The sequence below is a fragment of the Podarcis tiliguerta genome (assembly GCF_965153285.1).
Source record: "Podarcis tiliguerta genome assembly, chromosome: 12".
Taxonomy (NCBI): Eukaryota; Metazoa; Chordata; class Lepidosauria; order Squamata; family Lacertidae; genus Podarcis; species Podarcis tiliguerta.
Genome location: NC_139545.1, coordinates 30170125 through 30190766, shown reverse-complemented (window position 1 = coordinate 30190766; position 20642 = coordinate 30170125). Strand labels below are relative to the sequence as shown.

Genomic DNA, 20642 nt, shown 5'->3' with positions numbered 1-20642 from the left:
TCTCTGATTGTTGACTGTGTTCCTTGATCTGATAAAAGCTGGAGTTCAACAACATCTAGAGGTCAAAAGTTTCCCCACCATTGGTATATGGCATGCATGATTTGTAGGATTAAAACCAGCGAATAGAAGCAAGAGATTGCAAAGTATAAGGAACAGGAGCTGGAAAAGAACACGAGGCGAAACAACAAGGCTAAGAATGCCAGGCCTTTGTGAGAGTGCTTAGGGCCATTGTAGATGTGATGTGTGATGGACACATATAGTATAACATATAGTATAACATAAAAACACCAGTAGATAAGAAGTAAAGGGCTTGAGGAATCATGTTCAGAAATACACTTACAGTTCTAACAGAGGTTGCAGGCTCAAAACAATGGTAAATCATGGTAATGCCTCTTCTAATATAACAAGTGTATTTTTACTTTTCAATGATAGGACTCGCTGATTCTTGAGAAATCTCAGAATTGGAGCTCTCAGAAAATGGACCATATTATGATTTGCTGTGTTTGTCTTGGGGATAATAGTGAAGATGCTGATGAAATAATCCAGTGCGACAATTGTGGAATAACAGTGCATGAAGGTAATTCTATCATGACTTCAATTTGCAACAAATAATAAAGCTTTGTTTTTCTCTTAGCAAATTGAGGTGAATTTGTTTTTACGCAGCGGCAATGGATACAATACTTTCTACAACTGTTTGGTATTCCTTGACTTTCAGATATGGGAGATTAAATCTGCAGCCATGAATTTGCATGCAGTCAAACCTGCTTCATGTTTATGAAAACTCAACTGTTAATTTGTATTTTTCCTTAGTGAAAAACAAATTAAAGCTATAATCCTTATGCCCTTCAGCTCCAGTATATAAAAGCTTCATATATTAAATGGTTTTGCCAATAAGATCTAACCCTGATCTTTTGAATAGAAACAAAGGATTTGCCCAGTGAATCTTTTAAATTCACAAAGGCAGTTGCTCCTCTTAATATAGTGCCATCCATTAAAGAAGTAAATGCTGATAGAAGGCATGCTAATGTATACAGTTTACAATTGAGTGTGACTGATTTGTTGTGGTATATTATCATTCAGACTAGTTAAAAGGGAACATAAAAATATCTTGAAATAAACACACTGGTAGAGGTTAGATCCTCTCCCAAATACTTGGCATAGTGATTCATACTGCATCCATGTGAAGCTATGGTTCAATTGCTTATCATTCCCAGCCCTAACAGTTTGCTTCATATCAGAAGCATAGACTCTTATTAAATCACAAAGGCATGTTTGATTGGGACCAGAGATAGGGCTTTCTCTGTGGTCACACTCTGGCTCGCCAACTTCCAACTAGGAAACTCAACATTTGCTGTCTTAATTTTCTGTCACAGTGTGAAATTATTTACTCAGAAGTTATTCTGAAGTTACTCAGAATTATTTACTCAGAAGTAATCTCTGTTGAGTATATTAGGGCTTACATCTTAGTAAACATGCACTGGGTTGCACTGTTAGTGTCTCCTTGGATGTGTTTTGGTTTACTGTATATATTTCATTATTACACTTTCAATATAGATAAATTTTACTTGGAGGGCTCTGTGTAATATTTGTGTGTTTTAATGTGTTTGCCGTTGCTGTTTTCTTTTGTACTTCTGTTATTGTTTTTTGTGTTGGTTTAAAGTGTAGCTGCCTTTAACATTTTGGGGTTGGGGTAGAAAGAGTGTATAAATGTTCTAAATTAATAAATAATTAGACTGTCTCTCCGCTGGATAATGTGCAAAGAAGCTGCTTTCTTTGGTGTATCACAAAATACAGATGAGCAACTCAAGAAGACAAGAGGATGGGTGTAAATATAAATCAACTCAGTGATAGTACATGCAGATTGCTCATTTTAACTCACAGCCCAAGTCTTAACATGTATCTTTTCACATGGTGAAACTTCATAATCAGGGTTTTTGGACAAAGTCTAGATGTCTGACAGTGTCTGTTGCAGCTTAAAGGATAATATGGATTGGGGTCAAATTGGCCTTGACAATGGAGTCTGAATCCAACTCCTTAGATCCCACACTGTAGAGAAACAAGCAGCAAGCTATGTGCTTCCATTTAGCTTACCTCTTAAGCTCCAGATAGCTGAGAACTGGTGCTTTCACTTTGTTCTCTGCTGCCTGGGTTGGAGGCAGCCTGTTACGTTTTGAGCTCAGTCTAGACTTTTCTTTCTAGGAAATACTTTCAATCACAATGGGCAGTGATTGTTTCATTGGTTTAAAACAATGGTTTCCAGCATCAGGAGGTCATCATATTTTCTTAATTCAAGACTGAGTGGTGTGCCAGGTTCAGGAATCTGAAACCAACCTTTCTGGACTGGCAGGACCCCCTTCTGAGAGCCCTCAACAGATGCCTGATGGTACTGACCCCTGCGGCTGACACGGTTTTCCAATCTAAATGAATGTTCACTCTTGGTGGAAAAGAAAAAGTGTTGGATGTTGAAATATACTTGGTGTGGGTGGTAAAATCTGCCACCTGCTCCTGATATTCAAAGGCCATACCTTTCTGCACTTTACAGTCCCTCATAATAACAGAGATTTTGCTAGGTCCATGTCTGGAACATTTTTTTTTTCCTTTTAAGATCTGGGTGACAAATTTCTATCAGTGCTTCAGGAAGATGTTACTTGTTTTAATTGAAAAAAAGTATATTTTATAAAGTGTTCCTTGGATAGATTTGTCCTTCTGTGGATAAATTTAAAAATAAAATCTTAAGCTCTGGCCTGTCACTTTAGATAACTGCTTTTGTGCTAAAATCTCCTTCCTGGTTTGTAATAGCACAGCACCCCCAGCTGGGGTGTCAGTTCGCCTGATGTACTGATTGCAGCATGTCTAAATAAAAGTGTCAGGTACATATCATTGCAGGCAATGTAGTTGTGGGTAATTCACTTTCTGGCAATTGTCCTTGCATTGGTGCTATAAATTAAAGATGTACTGCAATTTTCCTAAAAATATTTTTATATCCCTTTGTTTACTCCAATATTGGCATTGTACACAGTGAAGAATTCATCTTCTTAAGAGTTATATGAACTGGTGACTTTATAATAAAATAGGTGCACATTGCAACTATTTCTCCATAGTTGAGCTTTCAGATCTCTTTGCATCAATCAATCTCGCTCTTTCTTTGAGTTTTCTAGTCAGCTGAAGTAAATCTAATTGTTTCCAGGAGGCGTTCAATATGTTATCTAGAAATCACCCATATGGTTAAAGGTAAGGTAAAGGACCCCTGGACAATTAAGTCCAGTCAAAGGCGACTATGGGGTGCGGCGCTCATCTCACCTCAGGACAAGGGATCTGGTGTTTGTCCACAGACAGCCTTCCAGATCATGTGGTCAGCATGACTAAACTGCTTCTGGTGCGATGATGTGTGCCAGAACGCACAGAAATGTTGTTCACCTTCCCTCTGTGGCTGTACCAGTTATCTGCTTGCACCCCGCTGCGTGGATTCAAACCGCCAACCTTTGGATCGGCAAGACCAAGAGGCACAGTGGTTTAGACCACAGCACCACCCACGTCCCAAATCACTCATAATACTAGGTTGTTAAAGCAGAGAATAATCATTGCTTTAAAATGCTGCAGTATTTTCTGATGTCTTTTGAATTAATCCCAAATCCTCTTCCAGTAAAGCACAGTCAATTGTCCAAATTAACAGAATATGACTTCCTGTCAGAGGGTATGTGTAATGCTCCAAAATCAATCAAACAACCTTGCTAAATGTGACCTAATTAGCCATTTGGTAGTACCTGCAAATTTGTAAAAAATAAATAAATGTAGCTTTCATTTGCCGAGGGAACAATCTGCACAGTTACAGAGAGACAAATCAAAATGCATGGGTGTTTTCTACTTACTGCTTACTAATTAGAAGGCAGATGCTTTTGGTTTTTTGAGTAGCTACTTCATCCAGAATAGTTATCTCCCTTATTCTCTCCTTATAAATAAGGCTGCATAGAGACAACAGATTTCCAGAAAGCTCATGGTAGTGTAATAGAGCTCTTGTGGCTGGAGAAAGTGAATATCAGGTGTTGCATCCGAAAACCCTGTAATTGAGACCGTGAACACACACATGTCAATTTGGCCACCTCCTTCAAAGAGCTCTGTCAGTTCTGCCTTACCTACTGTATAGCTCCATGTGCCCTTGCTTTCCATGTCTTATATTAATTCTTAAATACATACCTTGATATAACATTTATTTGATTTCATTCATTCGTATTTCTATCTTCCTAGGTTGTTATGGTGTTGACGGCGAAAGTGATTCTATTATGAGCTCCGCTTCAGAAAACTCCACTGAACCATGGTTCTGTGATGCCTGCAAATGTGGTGTTTCTCCGAGCTGTGAACTCTGCCCCAACCAAGATGGAATCTTCAAGGAGACGGATGCTGGCAGGTTAGTTAAGGGAGCTGTCATCAGAGGGATAGGTTCCTGAAAGTTATCCTTCCATTTATTCCAGTCATGTGTTTTATTCACCAAGCCCATTCTGGAAAGTCAGGCATAACTTCTTTCCTTCTTTCCAATGGTAGATTAGACTATAGCCAGATTCCTATTGGAGAAACATAGCATTGCTGTTGCTTCTGCAATAGAGGTTTACTAGGATAATTCTGTGAATAAATTCACAGGTTCTGTTGCACCTTAAAGGTTTATGAACTACTCAGGAGGAGGACTAAACAAACAACTTAAATGTTTGGTCAGAACTGTGTGCTGTGTTCTAAAACACACAGTTTAAGGAATTATAAAATTTTCACTTTGTGACACTGGGTAGTCTTCTCATAGGTTTCTGTCTACTCAGGTATTCCCCCCCCCCCCACTTTTATTATTTCAATTAGTATACCTACTTTTCCTCTCATGGGAGTCCACTGCAGCTAACAACAAAAACTCATAATTAAATCAAAATCAATACAAAATATAATATGTGATTCAACATAAAAGTCAGCATTAAATTATACATATGAAGCCACTCCTCTTACGTTCCAAAGGCTTGCCAGGAAAAAAAGGTCATAAGATGTTGCCTGAATTAAAATAATGTGGGGGACAGATAGATGTTAATAGGAGGTAGTTCCATAACTGGGAAGTTTTATGTTGGGAAGTTGCTTGTTTCAAAATGTTTGTGCGGAAATATGCCCCATATCAAAACTTTGCAGTCTGTCATCCCATAACTGTTAAGTAATTTTTAGACTGCCATCGAGCTGTTTAAGACACTGGAATATATTTCTTGGTGAGGCATTAACAAGCTTGCCAAACATGACCTGGTGCTTTCAAGCTTAATCGATTTCATTGCTCCTGTTATTAACACAATACCTCTGAAACTCAGCAGGACATTCCACACAGTCAAACTGAGCATGGTTCCATTTGCCCTTTTGTGCTTAGAATATCCTGAATATATTGAATCAGAAGTCCCAGCAATTTTAAACCATTCATAAATTTCTTGTATTCATGGGTTTGTATTTGTCATTTTGAATTTGGCTCTCTAATAAACACTTTCTATTGAAATGGATGTTGGCATTTGAAACCACACACAGTAGGCTGTAATTTGAGTCTTTGCATTTAAAAGAATTGCACTCCAAGTTTAAAAATCTTGGCATTTACGTCTTGTTCAATTGTCAAGTGTAAGAAAACAACCTATTTTGTAAGCTGCCCTGAGGACTTGTTGAAGCCATATTGGCAGACTCTACATTAATAAACAAATAAATAAATTGAACCCAGATTATAATGAAGCTAGTCTTTCAAAAACTTAGTGCTTTTATCCAGCTGTGTAGAAGTGCCTTGTAGCAACAACCCTTAAAAACAGGATTTCCCCCCTTCATAATCATTGTCCTTGCTCTCCCTTAACAGTGAACTCGGGGTGGTGTGTACCAATATAAAGCAAGAGGAATATATTGGCCTCTTAGTAGCGCACTGAGGTTTACCAAAATAAATAGGTTAAAATCAGATACTTAAAGATACTGTGGAAGTTAAAAACAAACATGGTAAACTTCCAGGACTGCACATGCTCAACAGCCATAGCAATGGAAGTATAGGTGTGGGAAGTGCATGGCTGGTTGGACTCCTAAACAGGAAAGATGGAGGATGCACTGCAAAGTTTTGTTTTGAGTCCCGCTTGTTCCCTTTATTACTGGACCTGGGAGGTCCCATGCCTATCAATCTGGAGCTCAAACAGGACCACCAAAAATAAGGTAGCAGTTTCTGCATATTAGTTGTAAATTAAAAGATATTAAGAAACGACCATTCAAGACCCTATCGTTCTTCCTGGGCCTATGAAATGTTGAGGACAGTTGATCCATGGAGTATTGAGGATGTCGGTTGAGAAAAAGAATAGAAAAGCAGGGACAGAGTTGGTCTGCTTAAGCTCTGAAAGCTTGTGGTGTTCTGGAAGGGGAATTAGAGTTGGAGGGATGTGTGTCATGTGTTTTTTTTTTTAAAAAAAACAACTACGTGCCATACAGGAACATTTCAGGAGTGCTAAAAGGACACCTTCCTCTTTTCTCAGTCTTCAAACTCATCATCACACTGTTATATAACATTAAAGTGCATAGGTTCAGGACTGGCACAATAGGGAAAGATTTCAGGAAGGTGGGAAAGAAAAAAAAAGCTGTCCTTTATAAGTTCACTCTCCCTGCCCCCCTGAAACTCCCTTCCTTGGATAAGGTCAAAGCAATGTTAGTGATTCTGTTCCAAACTGGCTGAACATTTGAACATTCATTCTAAGGGCTAGGAATATAATACATTTTCTTGTGGTTGCCACTTGTGTCTACATGATGTCAATGTGGAGTTTTCAAACGGCTGTCAAACCTCCTGTGATCCCAGGACACCAAATTATGTGCTGCAAACAAATAACATAGCTTTCCTTTCTAACTAAAAAATTTGTCAGAATGTTAAACTAAACCTGTTAATATTCTCTCTCTAATGAGGAATGATTTTCTCTGCCCTTCCCATCGAAGAGGTTGAATAGATAGTGGAATGGTTAATTTGAAACAAATCTACTTTTTGCATGTACTCTTTAGTTTCCTGAGCACCAATGTGGATATATTGTTTTGCTCTGTATATATGATATGATACTAACTGGGCTAAGACTATTGTCTTTATTTTACTTCAGCTTTTTCCCTTCCCTTCACCAACATCTGTCATCTTAGCTTGGAGCAAAATGGATGGGGAAGTAACAAGAAAGATTATTCTTCTTTGATTACCCAATTTGTCTTAATTACAAGGTTCTCAAACATGTGCGGCTAAACAAATGAGCAGGAAAACATTTAGGCACTGGTATTAAATGCAGCTGAAGCTGCCTCAGCTGTGAACTTGACTGACTTCTGTGCTTTTAATAAAGATTCAGGATGGAGTTCATACATAAGGAAATGAGACACTTGTGTGCCAATCATACTGAAATGGCAGTTTAAATCTGTAATACTACAGTACTTGTGTGACATGTACTAAAACATTTTGAGAAGGTCAGTATGAAGCAAGCAGCCAGCTGTTGGGTTTATCATAGATAAACTCCTACAGAGTGCAGCAGCATTTAATACACCAGTGGAGCATGAAAAAACTGTGCAAATTAAATTGAGAAGCAGCTGCTTGTTGAAGATGTGTATCTTTATATTGAACTCTGCAGGGTGCAATGGGGAGGTTGCATTAAAACGTACTATCAAAAATCACCAGCCAAAACCTTGGCTTTTTTTTTTTTAAAAAAATAGAAGATAATGTGAATAAGAGCAACTATTTCCCTGGTAAAATTGTTACCAGTGCAACACATCAGTGGCATTTCATAAAGAGAGAAACTCATAGAATTTCAAAAAACAGACTATCTTAAAGTTGGGGGCTTCAATATTTGGATCTTTTGGGGCAAATTGCTAGATATTTCAGTGTTGCCTAAAACTCAAAACATTGATAAAAAAGACTCAGAAGTGACTTCAAATGAGTAAGATCTAAGACGGAGGTAGTCAAAATAATGACTTCCAAATATTTTGGACTACAACTCCATCAACCCCAGAAAGTATAGCCAGTGGCCAGGGATTATGGGAATTGTAGTTCAAGGCATTGGAGGGCACCACATTGGCTGCCCCTGGCGTAAGGCCTTCACACTGGAAGTGCAAGACATGTACATAGATCAGAATTGCCCTTCTGCTTAAGAACAAACTAGCAGCAATTTTATAATACAGGTATAAGCAAAGATGTTCAAGCAGCTTCTGCATATGGATGGATTGCTTTCAGATTCCTATTAAATAATACAGAATATAAAACATTCATATCATTAGTACACTTCAGGCTCCCCCTTCTTCCCCCAGGATATCCGCCCCAATCCCAGTGGACACATCCTGGTAAAATTTTATTGATCAGTTGTTGTAGGGGAAGTGGGAATAAATTCTCTGCTGAGCTGTGCATTTGTAAATTTTCTGAAAGTGCTAAGCTAGCACAGGGTTAACAAAAACCTATTTTGCATAGATTTCTCCAACCAGGAGCAGATATGTGTATGAAAGCCAGTTGTATAGGATGGCACTATATAGGGTTTCTCCGCCATTGATTGTATTTCAAATTGGCTAAAACAGTAGGGAGACTATCACAGGTTCTTAATTCGGTCTAATCCGTTCAAAGGGGAATTGTGAAATATTGTTGAAGTACATATTAATTAATTGTTATTACAAAAAAGTTACATTCCTGTCCCATCATTTAGTTGTTTCAAAACCATGGCGACTTAATGTTTGTAGTATTTGTAGAAGCTCCCATTAACATCTGGGTCACCTAAACTGTTCTTTCCTTGTCTGTAATTTTCTTAGTGCTCAGAAATGAACCGTAAATGCTTTCCTCTTTTGTTATAGATGGGTCCACATTGTTTGTGCACTCTATGTTCCAGGAGTAGCATTTGGAGATATTGACAAACTGCGGCCAGTTACTCTTACAGAAATGAACTATTCCAAATATGGTGCTAAGGTAACATTCAAATATATTTTGGGGATAATTTGTATGATTGTAGCTTATATTTGTTTATTTCCTTTTCAGTTCATTACAGCTAAACGCTCAAAACGTAGCTCAGTCGGTTAGAGCATGATTAGAGCATGGTGCTGATAATGTCAAGGTGGCAGGTTTAATCCCCGTAAGGGAAGCTGCATAGTCCTGCATTGGGGGGGGGGGGGTAGACTCGATGATCCTCAGGGCCCCTTCCAACTCTATAATCTGGTTATAATGAAGATTATTATATATAGTCTCAATTTTCTTATGAAACCCTCATTCGATAGGAACTATGCAACTAATTCCACAGGACTAAGGCTTGTAATTTTACACTGGGCTTTAGTTATAAAAGTACTAATAACAGGGCAGTCAAGTAAATGCAGGGCAGCTCAATTAATCCTCTACAGTACTGTAAAGATTTAGCCATCAGACCACAATAATATTGATCTGAGAATATATGAGATTTCAAACAATTAATCCTCGAGTGAATTCTTGAGAGGCCTTCCCTCATCCCCAACCGGAATCTTCAAACGTGGCTCACTGAAGATCACACTTTTAACTCTTGTCTTGATGTTAAACTTTTAAATGGTATATCAGATGTAATAAAGGGGTTTGTTTGTTTTTAGGACATCTTTTTCAGTATGTACGTTGTTGCTGTCTGTCGACCGGTATGCATTACTTGGCTTTAAGTGTGTATCACTTATTGCAACCTGCCTTGGCATGTCAAAAGATGGGATAGAATGTCCTATCTTTGGGGAATGTCCTATGCAAATACCCCACTCTAATAAGCATATATAGATACGGATATGGTAATTTACATGAAAACTATTGCTGACAGTAGGGGAAAGTTGTAGTTAGGGTTGAATGTACTATTTTATATATACTTCTGTTTCTGTTTTATTCGTTTTCTCATTCCCTTTTGTTTGATTCTTGTCTTCTGTAAAATATGTAGTACATTTTAAGGTACTATATAAAGTTACTACTTTATTCTGTATGAAGTTACTGTATAAAGATAATACTTTTTTAATGTTCTCTCTCTCATTTATTTGCTACAGGAATGCAGTTTTTGTGAAGATCCCCGTTTTGCCAGAACTGGCGTTTGCATTAGTTGTGATGCTGGGATGTGCCGAGCATATTTCCATGTGACTTGCGCTCAGAAGGAAGGCCTGTTGTCAGAAGCAGCAGCTGAAGAGGTAGGATAATATTCTGCATTAGTGAAAATAACCCAGGTGACTTTTGTTATGACTAAAACTTCAAATTGAACTAAGAAATATTTGAGTTGATTGCCTTACTTAATATTGATTGCTTCAGCTTTCCTGTCTTGGGATGCAGAAGGCGTATTTTGTACCTTCCCTTTTTCTTTTAACCTTTTCCCCTGAAACATGTAGACATTTTTGGCAGGAATCATCTCTCTTGGATCCATTCCATACTAGAAAGATGAATATGTGTGGGGAGAGTGATTATGATCTTCAATTCCCTTCCGTCTCAATGACTTTCTAATCATACATAGTTCCGATCCACCAGCAATCCACCATTTTGGTCGGATTATTTTTTCCAAGATTATTTGTCAAGCATTTCTCCTGTGCTACCTTTGTTGATGTATACTGCAGTATTTGGAAACAAAAAAAGTTGTGTGGCAGTGCAGAACTTGCTTAGTTGTTTGAATGAGCAGAGGGAAACAAATATGCTCTTCAAAATATGTATGAAAATATTTTCCCCGTTCTATACAGTATTCATGTATGTAATTGCTTTCTACATTAACGCCTTTGGAAAATGGCACACAGAAATAGCTGCTTGATACTCAGTCTTTTAGCCCCTTTGGAAATGAGATTAAACTTGAAAGTTTACCTCTAACATTTACATAGATTGTAGTGATACCGCTTATGAGTAGCTAAACAATTAAAACTAATGTATCTGTTATATGTAGATAAACATGTGACTATTTAATTTGTAAACTCTGCACTGAGTTTGAAAAGCTGAATCAAAACAAGAGTTTCGTATTCTTTGTAGTGATGTTACGTTAATCTGGCTTTGGTTGGTTAAAATACCTTAAAAGCCATCAGAATCATTTTTTTCAGACCCTACCTAACAAAATTGTGGAAAATGTGTTTGTGTGTGTGTGTGTGTGTGTGTGTACCATCCTATTTATTTATCCTATTCATTTACTTTAGAATACTTTTAGGCTGTCTTTGGGGGGGGGGGACCTCTCAAGGTGGCTTACATAATGGCAATTTAAAATTACATGATAAAATATAATTAAAATACTGCTTTTCCTGGCTGACAAACTATTTTCTTTCATAAGCTTTTGCCTTCTTCATTTTTATTTTAATTGGAACAGGATATTGCAGATCCCTTTTTTGCTTACTGCAAGCAACATGCAGACAGGATGGATAGGAAGTGGAAGCGCAAGAACTATTTGGCTTTGCAATCTTATTGCAAAATGTCTTTGCAGGAGAGAGAGAAACAACTGTCACCAGAAGCTCAGGTAGTATACCCAAGCCAAGTTTGTATTTGTGTTTAATATAGCATACTAAATGAGTAAGATCATGGCAGAGGAAAAAGGATGGAATTGTTGTGACTGCCTGTGAAAATGCATATAGTTGTAAATAGTATGAAATGTTTGAGAATCACTATTCACCTGCTTGCAAATAATCTAAACTCAGGTGTATAAGCATGTGTACCTCGCCCAGCTGCATGGTATCTCTGTGACCCCACTTTTCCTCCAGCTCAATAAATCTAACCCCACCCCAAGCCTGCTAGTGCTCCCCCCAGTTTGAGTCTTTGTACTTACCTCTGCCACAGTCTGTTGCCAGCCTGAACAATTTCTAGCTTGAGTTACCCATTTCTAGCTTGAGTTACCCAGATATTTGGGGAAATTTTCCTGCTGATGTATTCGTTCCTGATTGAGTTTTATGAGAATTCTGAATTTCAATTGTGAAGGATCAGCATGATGGAGAACAGAAACCAATACTGGATTTCTCTTGAGGAAGCTCATAAATACATCTGTTTCAAACTCTACCTCTTCTAGTCCAGAGACTATTTTAGGATCAGTTCTTTTGCGCTATTAAAAGCAATCTTCTCTCACCATAGATTTGTGTGTTCAGTATTAGAAATGGAGATAAAATTTTCCAGCAAAAGTGTTTATGTGCTTCTTAGCTTTATTTTGATTTGCTTTTTTAAAATTTGTAGGCCCGAATTAATGCCAGACTACAGCAGTATCGTGCTAAGTCAGAAATAGCACGTACCACGAGGCCACAGGCGTGGGTACCAAGGGAGAAACTGCCACGGCCGCTCACTAGCAGCGCTTCAGCAATACGTAAGCTGATGCGCAAAGCAGAATTAATGGGAATTAGCACAGACATCTTTCCAGTGGATACTTCAGATACCAGTTCCAGTGTGGATGGAAGAAGAAAACACAAACAGCCAGCCCTGACCGCTGATTTTGTCAATTATTATTTTGGTAAGGGTGAAAAGATATGTGCTTTGCATTGTTGCCAGGAATGGCTGACCTTTCATTTTCCGGTTGTTGCAGGACTATAGCTCCCATCATCCCTGAACATTGGCTTGCTGGGCAGTTGGGAGTTGGAATCCAGCAACAATCAGAGGCTGCAGGTTAGCCACCCCAGTCTAGATTTTGAAGGGATGGTTTACAGATGAAAGAGTGGAGTTGCTTTAAACTTCAAGCCACCCATATACTCCTGTATGTGAGCACTATCATTCCCTCGTTACAATTTTAAAGCAACAAAGCTGCCCCCAAGTAGCCAAGTAAATATTCATATATGTTGTGTTAAAATAATGTGTGGGATAGTTAAAAAAAGTATTTACAGTTTGGAGTGCATTCTAACTCAATATTAATTGGTATTAATGCTGCTTCTTTCCTCCCTCAGCCCTTGCTATTGAGATCAGGTGCAAGCGTAGCTCTGTAAAAACCCTCCAGTAATGCAATCGGGTTTCTTGCCCTTGTCACCCTTCCTTTTCTGCTTTGCAAGGGATGAATTACTTACTAGTATTTGTTTTTTATGTGCCTTTGATCTTAATATCCATAGCTTGGATGTTTTAGCGATATCGTAAGCGTTGTTCAACTGCAGAGAGCGTTTTCTGCATGGGACATTGAATGCGAAGAAATGTTGTCCTATGATGTATTGTTACCTACATTCATTCTGTTGCTTTGCATGCTCAAAAAAAAAAAAAGAAAGAAAAAGGAAATACAGAAAGTGCTGGCTTTTATTTTAGAGAGAAACATGCGCATGATCCAGATCCAAGAAAATATGGCAGAACAGAAGAAAATTAAGGATAAGCTGGAGAACGAACAGGAAAAACTTCATGTAGAATATAACAAGGTAAATGATGTGTTTCAAATCATATGCTGTATTTAAAATAAAACTATAGTTAGAAAACCATTGACTTCCACTAAAACCCATCTTAAATCAAATGGTCGTTCAGTAAAAGATTAAGATGTTTCTCAGAGGTTCTCATTTATACAGCTTTTCTCAGTCTGGTACAAGAGCCTGACTCGCTTGTTGTGTGCATCTGCTCACGATCATGAGCATAAAAAGTTGCTTGCGTTGAGGTGTTCCCTTTGAGCTTTAGGGTAACTGAGGAGGAATTCCAAGTCCTAGCTTTAATCATGGGGATGGCAGAGTCCGGGATTGCCAAATTGTTATTATTTGCTTTACTCACATAAAATATTCAAGCAGCTTACAGACATAATAGAAATACTAAAATGACAATAAAAAACGAAGTAAAAAGATAGGAACAGTAACATAGGTATTGACTGGGCAGTTGCCTCTGCTCGTGTGGGCTCCTTATTCCTATCCATTCAGTAACCATGAATTTGGTCCATCTAGTCCAGTATTTTTTATTTGGATTCACAGCAGCTCTCCAGGATCTTACGAAGAGGTCTTTGACACCACCTGTTTATCCGCTTCTTTGGCGATGTCAGTAATTGAACTTACGATCTTTTGTATTCAAAGCATGTGTAGTTTTATCACCAACTGTGGTTCTTCCCATACGGTCACCAGGCAGCAGCTGTCAGTAATTTTACCTAGTGAACCACTTTGTTGATCACCACTGTATGCAACTTTAGATATCTGGGATGTTGGCAACGTGTTTTTCCTGTTAGGTTGATGTAAACAGAAGTATTGATTTGAAATACCGTCAGTGGATACTTTGGGGATATTTGAGGGAAGCCTTCAATGTTGCAGCGACTGCTGTGTGAATACACACATGTATGCCACACTGATCACAAGGAATGGAAGACATGACTAGAGAATTCAATGCTACCTATTGTATTGCTGTTCTTATTTGTTCTCAAAAAGACATGGTCGTGCATTCACGCACACCCCATGAAAGTAATGATAGTTGTTGGAATTGTCAAAAAATAAATAGTAGTCTGGAGGAGAGAACATCATTCCCAGTTACACTTAAAAAATGTGACAAGGCTTCATATTTTCTTATTTCAAGTGTGCAGATGTATAGCTCTGAAATCTTGATTCCCTGTGTAGAAAAACCTGGCACATCTTTACAGATGGAAATAACAGAGTGGAACTGTTTTGATGTTTCTTGACTGCCATTATAGTCTTATTGTCAGAGAAAATTACTTTAGGTTCTCCCTTACTAACCAGATGGATGCCCATGTTTTCTTTCTGGTGTTATTGAATGGCTGATTAACTTTACTGATTTCAGTTGCATTGACATGAGTGAACAATTTTATTATTTAATTACCTCTCATAGAAAAGGGTTTCATAAGTAAAGAATGCCTCCTCCTGGATACGAGGTACGAAATAACTTCCACAGTATTTTTCACTGCTTTGTTTTTTAGTTGTGTGAGTCTTTAGAAGAACTTCAGAACGTGAATGCAAAGCTGCGAAATGAAGGACAAGGAATATGGGCTGTGCTTGGTAGAATAATTGGGCAGGTTGGTTTTTCCCATTGTTTTTCTCCTCCCCTCTTTCCTTATATCTTATTTATTTATGGGTCATATGAGTCCTAAAAATAGGGTTTTCTCTTTGTTACTGTCACTTTTTGAGGCTGAAAAGATACATTTGATAAAGTCCTGGCCTTATTCTGCAGATAATGATTTCTGATTGAAATGTATATAGGGCTCTGCGCCTACCTACTGGGAAACTGCAGCCTAATTTTGTTTTTGGATTAGCTATCTTGTTTGCAAAATTCTTTCATTTGGTGTAACTGATTGACCTGTCATTTGTGATGAAGCTAAACCTGAAGCATGAGTTAATCTAACCACATTCTTTGCTACCCCCCCCCCCACTGTAGCTTTCAAAGAGCAGGTTTTCTTAAGGTATATTGTTTTCTTCCCCCCGTTTCCTGAATATGCAGCTGAAAGCATATGTAATTTGCTATAGTTTTAAATGAATTATGCATGTGGGAATGCCCTTAATAGGAAGTGAAGAATATTAGGGTACAGCTGGTTATTTTTTTTATAGGATTAATGACCATTTTGTCAGTTGTAAAAAAGTGAATGCTGTCGCTTCCCAATTATTAAATTCATTAGCTTCTAAAGAGTACAGTATTGCACTTGTAAACCAGAATCAAATATCTTGATATGGTTATGTTTTCAGCTACATTAAAAGAACGCAATGAACACTTTACACAGTTTGTTGCCTGTTGTACAGCTGCTTCTCCCGTTCTACAAACCGTGGAAGTTATATGGCACTTTGTATCTGAAAGATTGATGAATTTCGCTGGCTTTTTCTTTTAGTGCTTCCCAATTCATCCTTCACCGAGGCTTATATCTGGTATTCAGTGCAGTTAGCAGATTCCTCAAGAAAGTGGGAGCCTTTTATGTGTCATTCCAATATATAATCAGATCTTTGTTTTTGTTTTTGTCTGACTCCTTAGTTGGCTTTCTAAGATTATAAAATGTTAAAATGATCTTTTAAGAAGCTGGACCATTGGCCAGCTCTGTTTTTTGTAATTATCCTTGTTTTTGTGCTAAGTGTTAATTCAACACGAGAATTAGCAAGGTTTTACAAAGTGCTTGATGGTTCTGTGAAACTGGCCCAGATGATTAATATAATCTGGTTTTTATGGGCCTTTCATACATATGGGAGTCAGAATTTAAGTTTGTTAATAAGAAGTTCATCCCTTTTAAAAAGAAAAGGGGGGGGGAATCAAATTTTCACAAATATGTTTCCTGGTGCAATCATTTAATAATAATAAAAACTAGTAGTTTCATTTGCACAGCTTGCATGACACTTTTTTCCAGTTGGTTGAACAGATGCAGGCCCACAGGGCCACTGAGAAATGACTTTGATAGATGGTTGCTGTCTGTGAAGCTAGCATACTGCAGATTAGTAGAAACCCGAAGAGAATCTCTCCTGCTTTGTGCAGAGTTTGGTCCAATAAGATAATTTTTCTAATTAACCTATGGAGCACCACTGTAGCAGGGATGGTGAGGAAAATAAACTGCCTCAATATTCTTTCGTGAAGTGTAGTGGATTTTTCTTTTTTCTTTTTCTTTTTAACCTTCTAAACCAGCTTGTCCTTGTCTGTCTCTGTTAAAGCTCCCTCTGTTAAAGGGGGGAAAGTTAAAAAGCCAGGGCTTTAATGTCTTTGGTTTCTCTCTTTCTCTCTCTCTCTCTTTTGCATTGGAAAATATGTGAATGCAATTTCATTTCTCATAGGGCTCACTTGGGGACAGAATATATAGTGTAGTCATTTTTGCAGCCTGACTAAGCAGTTTTCTCTCCTAACTTTTAGTATATTGGGCACAGCCAAATTTTGATTGCTGAGCAGTAAATGAGGGGGAATGTTATGTTATATATGTCTCTCACAAATTGTCCTGTATTTCTTCAAACCCAATAGAAATTGAACATACCAGCAATTTTGCGAGCACCCAAGGAAAGAAAACCGAGTAAAAAGGAGGGTGGAACCCAGAAGACTACAACCCTCCCTGCAGTTCTCTATAGGCAAGTAGTAGAAACACAGCACAATAGGCATAGATTATGGATAGAGTAAGAGACCTTTATAAATTTTTTTTTTTTTTAATTCCAAACAACTGAATAAAATGTCTTTACTCCTGGACACCACTGTTGTAAGGCAGCTAACTTGATTCATTTTAAATCATTTTTTAAAAAAACAACGTTAAATATCTTCAGAGTCCCCAGACATCATTACTGAGATTTTCTCTATCCATTGGCAGCACTTCAGAAGGAAATTTCTTTTATACCTGAGATTTTAATCTGTTTTGTGATACATGGTTGAGAACCTTCAAACATTAAAAGTTTTGCATTTAAAATCGACCAGCAAGGTCTGAATGAAATTATTATGAACTTATACGGTTTATTAAGCCCTAATATAACAAAGCATATTTGATCCGCAAGTCTAGTATTTTTCATAATTCAGGTTAATATATTGTTGAGTAATTGATGTATTTACTCATTGTTATATGTTTAGTTCTTTTTACCATTTTGGTCGGTTTTTAAAAAAATAAATAAATATTTGATACAAGTATTGAAACATATACTCCATATAAAAGCTACCTTTCTGTAAGATAAAATACAATTATAACAGTTAGAATATTTATTCACTGTATGGGGTTTAACCATTCAGATTGGTCATAACCCAGTGACAAAGAGTTCTTTGTAAGTGCAAGAACTGGGTCCATGTTTGGTTAACCAGTTCAAATGCATCTGAAGATTCATGGAATGCCCTCAATTTGGCTAATAAAAGGTATCTCCTTAAATTTTCAGTGACTAGCAAAAATCAGTCTAGCGGTCTCTAGAAGTATTTAATACCACCTTGTGTTTCTTTGTGGGGAGCATTTGACTGCATTATGTCCTATTACAACCACAAATGCTTTTAGGAACATGAAAACATTCTTGCTTGATCTGTCTCCATCAGTGACTTGCCAGATATTTTTGAAGAGTTCTCAGTGGATAATGATAGTGGTAGCCATCTCTTGTTAGTTTCCTATATCTAGTAGTCAGAAGTATACACTTTCTAGATGTGAATATACCCAGTTATCTATTGTGGCTAATAGCCATTGATGCCACAGCCTCCTAAAGCTTTTAAAAAGCCATTTAAACTAGTGGTCATCACCATGTCTTGTGGTGATGTCCTGTTAATTTTGCGTGGTGAGACGAAATACTTCCCTGAATCTTATGCTAGTTAACTTCGGTATATTTAAAATTATCCTCTCTTGTCACATGGTTCACATTTTTATGAATTGCTGAATTTTCTCTGTTGAATGTTAATTTGTTCTGGGATGATGTTTACCAAATGGGGGTACCTCTGCTGGATGACCTTGTGGACTTGATGTACAAGTGATTAAAAAATGTTGCTGCTGAACTTTTTTTTTACATGACTAGCATGTCCAAGGATGAGGGTGTTTTCCATCACAACGGTTATTTTTATTTTACTGCTTATTTGCTTCGTCTTGATTCTGACATAAAATGTTTTATTTGCAACCCTTCATTAATTTACAATAATAGGAGTCATAATATTACATCCTTTGTAAAATACAAATATCATTACAATTAAATTGCATTCATTCTCCCAGCAACTATTCAAAGTAAGTGAATAGTTTAAAGTAAGTGAATTCAAAGGATATTATTTTTACCGATGAGGATTTAAGTTTGAAATATTTTATTTGCAGACCCCTGTGGTTTTCTAATAGCTGGTGAGGGATTTAAATTCAGGCCAACCTTCTGCCTTCAGGACCAAACCGGCCTCAATGTGAATAAAAATCAATACAGTGGTGCCTCGCAAGACGAAAAGAATCCGTTCCGCGAGTCTCTTCGTCTAGCGGTTTTTTCGTCTTGCGAAGCAACCCTATTAGCGGTTTAGCGGATTAGCACTATTAGCGGTTTAGCGGCTATTAGCGGCTATTAAAGGCTTAAGGGATTAGCGGATTAGCTGCTAAAAGGCTATTAGCAGCTTAGCGCCTTAGAAAAAGGGGGTGGGGAGTGAAAAAAAATCTCAAGAATCGCAAGACATTTTCGTCTTGCGAAGCAAGCCCATAGAGAAATTCGTCCTGCGAAGCGCATTGAAAAATGGAAAACCCTTTCGTCTAGCGGGTTTTCCAACTTGCGAGGCATTCGTCTTGCGAGGCACCACTGTATATCAGAAGTCACAAATATCTAGCAAACACTAGGGAAATATTAACGATGGCTTGGATCCAGAGAAGTGCTTAGTTTCACTTGCACAACAGGGCTTTGCCGTCTCCTTCTTTCTGGTGCAGTGCCTTAATGGCCGCCCGCTCTGCGCCCCCTGGCTGCTCATGAGGGACCGGAGACCCTTCAAAACATTGTGGGATGTGATGTGAAGGGCCACTGGAGTGGGGAGTTAGCTGAAATTGAGGACCACCCTTTGCACAAGCGGAAATGCCTTCTGCTCATGCATGGGGTTCTCTGGATCTTACCCCATGTAAACATTGAGATGATTCAGTAAAGTATATGCATTATCTCAAATGAAACTTTTTTCCTGCATTTCCAAGTTGTGGGATTTGCAAGAAGAACCATGATCAACACCTCCTTTTGCTGTGTGATACTTGTAAACTCCATTATCATCTTGGATGTCTGGACCCTCCACTTTCAAGGATGCCAAGGAAGACTAAAAACAGTTACTGGTAAGAATATTGTAAATGCATTGTACTACAAATATGAGGGCCTCGGTCTATCAGGGGTTTTTCCATTCCCAAGGTTTTTGTTCTGTGTCTTTATCAGCAAGGATTTTTTATTTTTAAATGAAAGTTTGAGTTCTATATTGATTGTTGACTACAGACAATTTGCAAGACAAAGATCCACCCTTTCACCACTTATTTGTACCTTGGGTTTATTTTGTTTCCTTTTAAAAAAAAACTTACTGTGGACTAATGAAGGAGTCAAGACCCCTTTTCAACCCAAGGGCCTCATTCCTGCATAGGCAACTTTCCAGAGGCCACATGCCAGAGGCAAACATGGACAGAGCAACCATTGTGAATTGTACTCTTGTATGTAGAATCGTAAAGCTGGAAGGTCCAACCCCCTGCAATTCTTTTGCCCAGCATGGGGCTTGAACCCACAACCCTGGGATTAATCGTCTGTAGAGTAGGCAAGTTTTTCTTTTCCATGGTTAGGATAGTAAGGTGCATCATTGGAGTTCAAGGGTTCATTACAGCTAGATAGGAACACTAAAGCAGGACTGGCAAATGGGGCATGGCTGTGGAGGGTGTGTTACCCGGGAAACGCCAAAAGCCAAACAAGATGCCAAACGGCCACATTTGTCTCCTGGGTCTGAGCTTTCACATCAAGAAAGGGAATTTTCCACTGTTGTTTTACTTTAACACTGTTAGGGGAAATTGTACTAACCCTAAATATAGGTAATGCTATCTAAGATTCTTGTTTTACCTAGAGTCTGAAATGAGCATTACATTGTGGTTTGAATCCCTGGCTATATGAGACCTCTGGTTAGTGTTAATGTCATCAGTTCTTTTACTGTTAATTAAGGTGAGAGAAGGAATTCAGTCCTCAGAAAGGCTGTGCACGTTCCCACAATTTGTTTCTAATGCTGTAATTGTGTGGTACCAATGTTGTGTCTACACTTTTCCCGGGATTTTTGCAGAATTTTAAAGATGATTGGATCATCCACATTATTTCATACACTATTTGATCTATATTATAGCGATTCAAACAGCATTCTCCCTTATTTCCATTAGGTGTTTTCCATTTGGTAATTCTGAATTGAC

The 20642-nt window shown here is 38.0% G+C and overlaps 1 protein-coding gene across 12 annotated transcripts in view; it reads left to right on the top strand.

Moving 5' to 3' along the window:
• The window catches only part of PHF14 (PHD finger protein 14), a 132003-nt gene that overhangs the window by 19016 nt on the left and 92345 nt on the right, over window positions 1-20642 (top strand). For 11 of the 12 annotated variants that reach the window (XM_083405366.1, XM_083405363.1, XM_083405364.1 and 8 more), the window contains exons 4-13: window positions 433-577; window positions 4246-4405; window positions 8824-8935; window positions 10009-10146; window positions 11292-11438; window positions 12143-12413; window positions 13187-13293; window positions 14775-14870; window positions 16781-16884; window positions 19413-19544. In XM_083405366.1, the coding sequence (XP_083261492.1) occupies window positions 433-577; window positions 4246-4405; window positions 8824-8935; window positions 10009-10146; window positions 11292-11438; window positions 12143-12413; window positions 13187-13293; window positions 14775-14870; window positions 16781-16884; window positions 19413-19544 (1412 nt within the window). Of the gene's footprint in view, window positions 1-432; window positions 578-4245; window positions 4406-8823; window positions 8936-10008; window positions 10147-11291; window positions 11439-12142; window positions 12414-13186; window positions 13294-14774; window positions 14871-16780; window positions 16889-19412; window positions 19545-20642 lie in introns of all 12 variants that reach the window. The other variant, XM_083405368.1, reaches the window with a different exon arrangement.